Source organism: Stegodyphus dumicola, chromosome X1 (genome assembly GCF_044657685.1).
Source record: "Stegodyphus dumicola isolate Sdum_Otavi_A_Nest chromosome X1, ASM4465768v1".
NCBI lineage: Eukaryota > Metazoa > Arthropoda > Arachnida > Araneae > Eresidae > Stegodyphus > Stegodyphus dumicola.
Window position 1 is genome coordinate 94596721 of NC_140780.1, and position 12041 is coordinate 94608761.

Genomic DNA, 12041 nt, shown 5'->3' on the forward strand with positions numbered 1-12041 from the left:
ACTTACGTGTTTTCCCGTCGACCGAGAAAGTGGTTCTCGTCGACGTAAAAGCTGGCGCAAATCTTGCCAAACTTGCTCCAATGATTCTAAAGGAATTTTGAAGGCGGTTCTTTATTTAAAAATAAAACCACAGATAATTTTTATTGAGTTGCATAATCTACGGATACAGCATATAAAACTTAAATTAACATGAAGTCAAGCCTTGAAATTTTTTGACAATTTCATTAAAACTTGCGATAGTCCTTCCGGTGGCCAGAACTCCTTGTCATTTAAAAACAACAAAAAATGGTCCTATTCTTTACGATGTCGATGCCGTTTAAACTCAATTAAATACAAATCTAAGTGGAAATTCGCTGTGTTTTTTCTTTCTTATTGTGCCATTTTCCCGAACCGAGAATCTTGGAGTATACGCACTAGTATAAGAATTTATAAATTACGTTCGTGATCAATGCTCGAATCTGCAGTTCATATTTCATTAGTTTTTTAATCCTTACAAGAATCCGAAGCAACTGTAGATTAGAAACGAAGCTGGCTGAATACTTCCCAACTGGTTTATCAAGAATCAATAGCGGCTGCATAAAACCAGTTGAAGATCTTACGAGCAGGTGGTAAAGTCACGCTTATCCATTACTGGAACTAAATCACAGTGCTTGGTGGCAGTTTTTGTTTATCAAAATGGTGAAGAGACAAATATGCAATTACCAATTTTCGTTAATTTTCAAGAAGCACAGACATTTTCCCTAAAGTTTGCACGAACAAAAGCTTAACTTTTTGATAAATGTATTTGGTTTGGAATTTGCGCATTATCGCGTCGATCCTTAGACTATCGCCAAGCAGCACGATTTTGCGTCAATTCTAGGTAAGCGTAACGTAACAAAACACGCATAACATTAATGTTTTCTTCTGATGTAATCCCGATTGATTCTCGAATAGCCACGTTTTATTTTAATGATTTAAATTAACGATTAAAACGATTTAAATTAACTGTTATTGTCGTATTTTTTCTTCTATTTTGAAAACAATAGTTAAAATTTGGGACCTGCCATCTAAAGAATAGCAAGCAGTGAATATTCTTTAAAGTTATGGAATCCTATCATCAAAATCAGTGGGTATTAATTGACACAAACAATATGGTTAGTTGAATATGGTCGTAAAAAAAAGTAACACACTGAAATAAATTACCTGCGAGAAGTCTGTACTCATTTCAGTCAAAAAAGAATTTTTTTAAATAAACGTAACAAAACAGTAGAAATAGACGCAAGCCTTTTTACGGAACACAAAAATGAAGTGGCTTTAAAATTTATTGTTTATTAAATAAAGAGGCATCAGTTCTTTCACAATTTCGTAGGAACGATAGGCGCAACTTTGGCGGGATATCCGCCAAATTTCATGGTTCGATGATAACCAGCTTTCACGTCGACGGAATAGAACGTAAGTTACCTTTGGTTTTAAACTCCTTATCATTTTTTTCCCCGCAACAGTGACCATATTGGAATGTTTTAGTCACAAAGCACTTGAAACATCATTACATTTTTTGTATTTCTGCGCGGAGTGGTTACATTCATATTCTACCTACAGGAAGTGTGTATGGGTGATGTATTTTATGGTCCCATGGAAATATTTTATGCTTAATTACCTTGATGTGCTCTTGAGCCAGACAAAGTAGCTCCTAATCTTCAGAAGAATATCTGCATGGCTACTGAATTACTGACATTTGACACTTGTGATCATATTTGGAACCGGGAGCTATTTTATTTTTCTGAACAGTATATACAGACAATAATCCCACAAAAAAGTAAGAAGTAGGAAATTCTCCGAAGCAGCAGCATCTTGCCCAAATAAATACCTGTTATTCTGCTGTCCTTAACCGTCGGTACTTAAACATGCCTAGTTTCTTTTAGTTCTCTGCAGTGCAACGTAATAAGAAAAAAAAAAAAAAAAGCATAGAACCAAGCTTGATCTAAAAAGATAAGCTCGAAACTCAGCATAAAGAACGAACGTTATCTTGCTCGATCACTTCTTGTCTTTTTCATGATTTTTTTAAACAATATTGTAGGAGATAGCTACCGCCGTAATTACCGACTCCGCAAAATAAACAAGCAGTAGTCAGACAGACGCAGACGTTACCTTGACCTTTACCGTAGCTCTCGGTTCCGAATAAAAAAACTATGAATGCCAAATATTTTTCATTCTTTTATAACTTTTTACTTCTCACGTCTGGTGGGATTATTTTTGTTAAACACCTTTCAAGTAAAAGTAAGGTTAAATCATTATGTATGATTTATTATAATTTTCGTCCTTCAGGTTTTTTTAACCACATGAAAAAAATTACACGTAGTTGCTATTATCAGACAGCGCAAAATAAAACCGTAGAGTATTGAGAATTCAGTTTATGAAATACTTACTAAAGACTATGAAATACACTCTCACGGTAGGCTGAATAAAAACATATCACTGAATGAATGAAATTATGTATGCTTCATTAATGCCTATGGGATTGACAATTTTTTTTTCTTTCAAAATGGCTGATTTGGAATTTGCTTTAGTCACCGTGCAATTATAGTTTTATTTTTATCTCATGCTAGCGGTGAATAAATATCTTTTGCTAAAGACTCAGATCTGATATGCAGTACAAAAGCTTTCAACTATTGTCAACCTAGGAATAGAAAATGTTGAGGCAGAATGAGCTTATCAATTAAATTCTCTGCGTTTCCACATTCTGATGTACTTTTTTTTTTCTTTTTCAACTCTAATAATAGATTTTTCTTTGTAGTTAGTCTGAAAATTTTGCTGTTTTTTTTTTCTTTCCTATAGAACTGAAAACAGTTTATGAATTGGTCCATGCGGAAGTTAAATTTAGCTTCATTATTTCTATACAAGGTTTGAATCCGGTTTCCCTATTGAGAGAGGTTATTTTAAATTGATCTCTGCAATAATAATGAGCACTTTTCAATTTAAACGGAATATAAATAACGAAAATGAGCATTTTCAATTTAAACTGAATATAAATAATGAAAATACATCGTGATTTAAAAGATTATTACTATTTTTTAAGTTGCTATAATGCACAAGTCAGGGTAAATCGAATAAACAAACACAATGGTCCTTTCAGTTGATTGATCAAGATAAAAATGCAGTTTTAAATGCATCAAAGTTCATTCAGGTTTCCGAAATAGTTCTCTGGTCTTTTTAAAGGAACTTTTATAATATGAAAAATTGTGAATAATTATCTTCTATACATTTTTGAAACGCTTATTTTCTGATAAAACTTTTCCATAAAAGCTTCAAAAAGGGCTTATAACGTACAGACATTTAATATCAGTCTTGTGAAATTTCTAAAAGCAGTAAGTATTTCATGTTATCTGAAACTAGCACTGTGTAATTAAAAGTAGTCTCATCAACTGTTCTAAATAGAAAAATCATTAAAAATATTAAAATTTTACTCCATTATGCAATGAGATTAAATTTTTCGTGTTTCAACTATACTTCAGGTAGTGTAATATAAATAATTTTCTATCGAAAACATAGCATCTATAAATACTGAATAAACTACTGAATAGGCCCGAAATTGGCATATTTCGCTTTGTAAAACTAACATACACATAAATGTAAAAATTATTTGTATTTACACATTTTTAGAAAGATTTCTATAAAGAATGTTTTTAAAAAGTAAGCGCTTTGGAAGAAACATTTCTGGCAACAGCTTATTATTTGAAATGAAAAGTATCGTCTGCTACTTTTTTAAAATTATTCTTCTTTCAAAATGTCGCACGTAAACAAGCCGTGGGTTGAGAATGGGTTTTTGCGTTCTCCGAAGCAAAATATTCCTATTCTGTAACTCAAAAATGTTATAAAGTATACTGCGCGATAAATAAATAAATAAAAATAAAATAATAATAAAAAATGGAACAGTTTTATATCTCCCATTCTACTGGTCCGATTGACGAAATTCAAATTGCGTTTTTGATGTCTTGAAAGCTCGACATAGAATATAGATTGGATTTCTATACAGCATTGTTCTAATATAGGTATTTTGACACATAATCGGACTTTTTCTGAAATAGCACACCAATTTGTTTTTCATATTTCAATTTTATAACTCAAATTATGCCAAAATGTCAAGCTTTATAAAAATCACAAGAACAGTTTTTAAAGAATTAGCTCTCAAAATTTTAGTTCCTCAATGTTAATTGAATCTGGTATATATTTGTTAATATCTATGTTTTTATTAGACTTATTTCATTCTTCCTTTCACATTTCGAAATTTAGGTTCATTCCAAATGTAATTCGCAGATTTTTCATGATTTGTTTTAAAATTTGTATTTTTAAATAATTTTTATAAATTTTTCGAAAAAAATTTTGAATTATAACCCATAAAATTTTTTTAGCATCATCTTAAAGTAGATGTATTTCCAGGCACACCTGCAAAAAATTAGTTTTTTGTTCGAAATTTTCTAAGATATACGAGAATTTACATATTGGCGCGTTTTGAAATTTGGCATATTTGTTATCAGCGATAATAATGCCAAATGTGGTTTACGCACTTTGTTAAAATTATTTGAAAGTATGAACGATGACCTTTTTTTTCCCCCGCTCGTCTGCAATGAAAAAAATGAAAGTAAAATAGGTTGCTATAAATTAAAAAGTTCGCCAAATGAATTATTCTTGGCGCAACCTGAAAAAAATATGCTAAGTTAAATTTTTCAATTTCTCCGTAAATTTGGCAACGAATTTTATAAAATTTAATATCTAAGCATAATTCAAGACATAGACTCGAAATATGGAAAAACTTTGACATGTCATTTCAGAAAAAGTCCGGTTTTGCATCAAAATACCTATATTAAAACCATGCTATATAGAAATCTGATATATATCCTAAGTCATGCTTTCGACACATGAAAACCGCAATTTGAATTTCGCCAATCGGCCCAGTACAACGGGAGATATACGAGAATTGTCCCCCTTTTTCTTTTTTGTGTGTACATGGTATTAAAATTCCTAAGCGAAAAATAAGCAGCATTATTAATTGGAAAGGGAAAAAACATTAGTCATTATTTTTACATGTAAAGGAGACTTCAAAGGAATACCCGAAAAAGTATGTTCTCTTTTTATTGTTTCTAAAGTTACATTATTAGTAACTGGAGAAAATCCTCAGACGCACAAATCAATTATAAAATTTTCAAACACATCTATGGCAACAATACATAAAATAAAAATCAAGATATGCTACTTAAAAAAAGCTAAAATACATAATGTTCATCAGTTTTTGACAATGCATATGGCTAAGCAGAACAATTTGTTGCTTCCTGCATGAGAAATATTTAGCAGAAGATGAATGAAAATGCATTGAGACACTTAATGAAGAACGCGTTTACCTAAATGACTGGAACATAAAAAGGTCTATAAAAAATGAAGAGAAAAAAAGGGTACGAACATAGTTACATCAATGAAACTCCGAAATGTTTTTATAGGTAAATAGAGACTTTTTTTATTAAATTAAATTTTAAAATACCCGCTTATAGAAGTTTCTGAAAGAACGGAGTACTTTAACAAGCCCACCAGGGCCGAATGGTTAAGTCGCTGAGCTCTGGTAGTTCGACACCTGCGTTAGATTACAGGCAAAGGGACAACTTGCATGAGCGTTTTCGTAGATTTGCCCAATGTGTAATGTGGATACTAGCCAATTTCTTTTAGAAAGTCGTGTACAAAGGCATCCCTCGTTTTAGGAAGACAGCCCTCACGTGCTTGCCATAATTAAAAAAGCCAGTTCAGTATTTTGTCGTAAAATTGCTAAAAGGGGCAACTGCTTTAAATCTATTCTAAAAACGATCACGATAAAATTTTTGCTACGATAAGAGAAATTAAAATCCTTTTGTAAGAAGTTTTATTGATTGCTTTTCAGGATAAATATTTGTAAAATAATTAACATTTGGAAGCATAATATTACTGCAAAAAATTAACGCATTAAGGGGAATTTTTCGAATTACTCGCATATTTACAGTAGTAGCGACCCCACGGTTGCAAAGTATTTTGGTTTTTAGTGAAGGTGATAGTCTCAAAAAGGGGTCGATCTCTCAGGGATGTTCAGTATGGGTGTTTATTTATATTCTCAAAAATATTGTTTGCTTTTAGAAGGTGAAAGTTCTTCCTCTGCGTAAGGGAAGGGATGCACTCATGTAGGTTTTTAAGCGAAACTGGCTTATAAGCACATTACATATGGAGAAATTCCTGAAAATGCCCATACAGCTAGCCCGCTCGTCATGGTCCGAACCGTGTCGAGCTACCAGTGCTCAGCGGTCTTAACCAATCTGTCAATCGTTGGTCACGTGTTAAGATTAATGAAACCAAAGAGGTAATTGTTTACCAAAAAATAATTGATAAAATTAATAGTTTTAAACGAGGTACGAATTTCCGTAAATTCCGTCCCCGAGTTCGGTTCCGGGTGAACAGGCTGCCTGCATGGTTTTTGTGGTTTTCTTCTTGTATAGTGTGATTAAGAGCCATATTCTCGTAGAAAGTCATCCTCGAGTGCATCCCTCCTAAGACAGACACACGTGTCATAGGTTTTTATTTATTAAATTACGGCAAAGCACTCGAGGGTTATCTGCCTAAGGGGAGCGAGGCCTTCGTGGAGGATTTTCTAAGGGAAAGTGGATCGTATACATGCTAAATATGAGAAAAACCACGAATATACCCATGCAGCCAGCCCGTTGGCCGTGATTCGAACCTTGGACTGAACTACCAGTGTTCAGCAATTTTACCGTTCGGCCGTTGGCAGGCCCCTCACATGTCATAATCAATCAGTTTATAAGGTATTTTCTCCCTACTTCCAGCATGCCTTCGTGGTGTAAGAGTAGCACATTCGGCGCGTATTCGAGAAGTCCAGGGTCGAGTCCCGGCCAGGGCATTGCGCATTTTTCACCTCTCCTGCATAAAAAATCCTAATGACTCAATATGTCCATTAAAATAAAAAACTTGAGTTAGCAGAGCGTATTTTGATGTGAAGTAACAGAAAAAGTGAAACAAAAAAAACAGTTTTTCTCCTCATGTTCTAGCAATAATAACGAATTTATTATGGAAGGACAGTTGTAAGAAACTTTTAGCTAACAAGCAAACTGGAATAGAAACATGTCCGAATGGTTAATTAAAAATAATACTGAATATTCTCTAAATTATTAATGTAAAGTATTAGACCACGAATATTTCACGCTTCCCCCGTAACTGTTCGTGAATTTTCCCAATATATATCATAGTAAATTAATTTTAGTATTAATCATTTACTAACTTTCAACAACTTTGTTTTAATAATTCAAGCAATGGCTAATAATTACGTTTCGTTTAAACAGAACTAATTAAATGCGTCTGTATGTTCGTTTACACGCTAGGACTATATGTGTAATAGGAGGATGACTTCGTGAAGGATTTTTTTTAAATAAACTTAATTATTTTCAGATTACACATGGGAAAACTACGAAAAGATTCACCCAGGCAGCCCGATTTGCGGGTTCGAACACGGATCGTACTACCATTACTCAACTGTATTATTCATTAGGCACTGTTCGGTGTCAGTTTGACAACATCAGGCCACTGTTGGACGTCAGGATGAAAAAGGGCTTATGATTATAAAATGTCTTCTCCTGACGTTCCGAATGTGAAATCTATTTTAAATTAAACTTCCTTCCTGTTACTTAAAATAATTTCTTCAAACGGTTGTCTCGAATCTTCTCACGTAATAATATGGCATAATATTATTTAAGGAAACGTAAGTCATTAATCAAGAATGATTTAATTGTGTATAATTAGAAAGTTCTAAATTGCCCTTTCTGACAGAGGAATGAATTTCCTATTACCAAAGTACTGAATTTTTATGATAGCACAGAAATGCTTTTGATGTGGACAAAGTAAACAAGTGGGTGCGTGTTGATTTTCTAAACGCTTTCAAAAGTTTCCGCATTCCGTCTTTATTTTTAAATTCGCGAAACTGGTATTGCGGATATAAACAGTGGCCTCTGTTATGTAGTTTCCTTAGAGACAAAAATCAAAGTGAGGTATTAATAAACGTATTATTAGCTAGGTGGGTGTTATATGTGGGATCTATTTGGAAACAACCTTTTTACCTCTATTCATTGGTATTCATAGCGGCGCGACCTAGAGGTTAAGCATACTTGGCGTCAAGATCGTTTTGCTAGTATACAACAAAACCGAGGCGAGAAAAGTTTAGACGGACGATATTGAAAATTAATATAGTAAAAACAGATGTTTAAATAATGATATAAATTATTTAAGCTGAAATCTCAGATATAATTATTTAGTAATTAAGTTTATTGTCTTAAAAAGTGTTAGTTTAAACAGTTACGGCAAAGCACTCGAGGGCCGAATTACTACGAGTCTTGCTTCCAAATTCTAAGAAACACTCGCAATGAAATAAACTACCATTTTTCAGAAAATATCAGGGATGATATTTTCTACAAAATTCTTGCCTTAATATGCTTACAACAAATAACAAGAAAAATTTTTAAGTGTTTAAAGCTATGAAAATAAATTTCTTAAATTAACGCCTTCTTTCTAAACTGCCCATTGTTTCACTTAATTTTTATTTACCCATTTACCAGATCAATATTATATAGCAATGTCATAAGATAATCCGATTTACAGATTTACCCTAATGTAGGATAAAATGTAAGTTAATTTTTTACACTCACGCTCTGAATTTATGAATGACACCTTTTTTCCCTTATTTCACGTCTTTTAGAGAAAACAAATTAATCAACAATGATGCTTCTCTTTCAGATGTAATAATTTACTCAGGAAAGGAAAAGATAGCATATCAAAAGTAAACGAAAACGCGTAGTAGTTATAAAAATAATAATAAAGTCTTGTATTATGTATTTCTCCATAGCACACCGCATTTTAAGAGACTTTTAAGTATTAATTTGTGTAACATTAGTACGAGGCAATTTATCTTAGAAATCTTTCATGAGTGCATCCATTAGGCAGGCCTCACAAGCTTCGTCCCATTCAAATAATAAATATTTTTATCACTCCAAACTTGTAATTAACTAAATAAATTAACACAACAACTCAGACATTGTAAATTAATGGTAGCATCTACTGTTTATATTTTGAACATGAAAGGAAACTTATTTGAGATCTCACATTCTTGCCTTAATATTAATAAATACGTCCTTCTTCTATTACAGACAAAATAAAGAAATAAGTTCTTTAACGTATTACCTAGTAATTGCCATTCTCAATAACCTGTTGTATACTCTCTCATTTTATGTTTCTGAAAATAATAAAGATCATTGATAGAATGTAAGTGAAAAATGCATTTAGAGGGTTATGGTGTGTATCATAAAAATTAGATTGCTTGCAGTTTCTTACGTAATTTTATCATTGTTAGATAATTAGGGTTTTTGTTTCTTCACAGGTAACTTCTGTGTATTTTATGTTCGTAGTAAGTACTTTCATCGACAAGAATATTTGACGTACTACTAGTATATAGTGTTGTGCAATAAATCCATTTAATATTTAGTTATATGTGTAATGCTCTGATAGTTGAGCTTTGAAAAGCTTTGATTAGCTTTGATTAAGAATCGATAAATAACTGAATTTATTTCCTGGTTTAGGTGTGAGTACATTATTTTTCTATGCAGTTTAATCTGTAGTAGAAAGTCTTTAGTGAATCACAATTTTCCATATTTTGCTTTTTGTTTATGAGGTAAAATTAATGCATTATAATTTTTGCAGGCATCAGTACGCAGAACATCATTTTTTGGATTTTCTAGTACCCACAGATGCGGAGGGGCTCTCATCAGTCGACAGTGGGTAGCAACAGCTGGGCATTGTGTTGATGAGTATGTATTTCTTTAATATGCTTCAGAAGGTAGATACTGAGTACATTTCCTCATAACATAAATATATATGTGTGTGTGTGTGTGTGTCTGTTAAGATAAAAATATGAAAGCAAACTTCTAATTTAACTGGAAACAGTCGCTTTTATCATTCATTTTAATTTAGGTATTTCGCATTTCTGTGCTAAATCTAGTAACCATTTTAATATAGCAATCTAAACTGCTTCATTTGAAAATCAATCTGCATCATAAGATCATACGTAACGCTACAATGCAAATACCTTTTACCCAATCAATGAATAAGGTTTCTTTTGAGAATTAAAACTTTACAGCTCTCTTATACGCTATTTTCTGAATGCGTCTCATTCGGCTTCCGTTTCGCTCTTGCAAATCGCCGCTGCCTTCCGTCTTCAAAAATATATTTTTCATTTGTCAGTACCGATGTGAAAGTTCTCTAAGAGCCGCTGTAACGCCCATTTTACCTGAGTTTTCTTAAAGAAAATTATGTATCAATCATGAATGGAAAGGAAATTATTAAATTCGCTCACGTCTGAAAGTTTCTGCTTCGTTGCTACTACGCCATAAACTACGTCCGATCTATTACATTTATATAAATGAATAAATAAAAAGTAAAATGCAGTTCAGAACCTAACCCAATTACGCACTGAAAGCAGCAACAAGTGGTGGTAATATTAGAAAATAAATTAAAATAAGTTTAAAATCCATTCTGTATTAAATTTGGAATGAACCATGAGCAAAAAATCAGATGCGCAGTAACAAAATGACAAGCGCAAAAAAATACCAGAACCAAAAATGAAAAAGTAAAACAAGCAATTTATATCTTCCACTGCATCGTCATCAGGGAGTTGTTGCTACAGAAGTAAAATGCATAACCCTGTTTCTGAACCAAGAAAGACACAAAGTTTAATACATAAAATAATCTCAGAAAATTACTCAAAGTAACCTGCACTACAGCCTGTAGGGGTTGGACTGATAAAGACTCAGATTTCTTTAATTTTCTGAGATGATCCTTAAAGGCTGATATCTCGTTCACAGACAGCTGCTGAATTTGTTTGGAATGGTTTACACATTCGAGAAATTATCGAATAATCCGACACCAAAGAAAAGAGACGTATTTGACTGTCTGTCATGCTTAAATGCGCCCGACAGCGCGCTAACGCTCACTATCTCCCATTCGTCTTCTTTAAAACATAGAAACACGAATGTCATCCAAAGTTATACCATAAAAATCATAAACACTTCGTATTAGCATTTAATTGAGCCTCCTCAATCCCTTTCGAATGTTGGCATCTTCAACGATTTCCTAATTGGCAGACTTTGCAAGAGTCAAATCATGATTGAATATTTGTGTACTACCATCCGCATCCGCAGGGATTTTCAGCCACTCAAATTCACTTACGCTGTCGAAAATTGTTAATTTGTAGTGCGTATTCAATTTTGAAAGTTTGATGATATGTGATAAAAGAAATACATAAACACTCGATCTATTGGGTTTTGGAAGATAAACTTTTGTTCCAAATGTTCTGAAAAAGACTTAATTTAGTTTACTATTGCATACTACAATCTTAGCACCTTTATTCAGACATTCTCCTACTATGAGGAGCAGCTGTTGAGCGACTTCGTATATTCAAAAGCTTCAACTTTATTGATTGACCAACTAAAGGCTTATATGCTCTGCTTTCTGGAAACTTAAAACTATATATTTCCTCGCTGTTATATAAAAGGCAATTTTTGAGGATTCAATAGTGTATTTTAAAGATTCAATAGTAAATATGTTCACTTATATTTAAGTAATAAAATGAATTTCATTAAAAACAATACTTTGAAATTTCTAGGGCCCATCAGTGGGCATTTGAACAAGACCGCTGAACAATAATAGTTCGATTGAGGTTTGAAACTCTATAAATGGACTAAGCATTTTCATGACATGAACTGCATAAATCGAACCATTCCTATTTCGAAAATCCTCCTCAGTAGCAATTCTTCCCTGAGAAAGGGGATAGAGGATGAGGAAAAGGAACACATACCACATCGACTGGTTTGCTATAATAGATAGAAAGGTATGGTCCTGCAGTAATGTTATAGCTGAGATGTGCTGTACTCAGTATGCCAGTGTGGCTGGAATTTCATATAGTGTGAAGAAGAACGACATGGACCGCCCACATG

General features: G+C 32.9%; 1 protein-coding gene across 2 annotated transcripts in view; it reads left to right on the forward strand.

Moving 5' to 3' along the window:
- LOC118186834 (uncharacterized) overlaps positions 1-12041 on the forward strand; it is a 71272-nt gene that overhangs the window by 55402 nt on the left and 3829 nt on the right. For both annotated transcript variants that reach the window (XM_035356995.2, XM_035356994.2), the window contains one exon: positions 9751-9857. In XM_035356995.2, coding sequence (XP_035212886.1) covers positions 9751-9857 — 107 coding nt within the window. The remainder of the gene's footprint in view (positions 1-9750; positions 9858-12041) is intronic.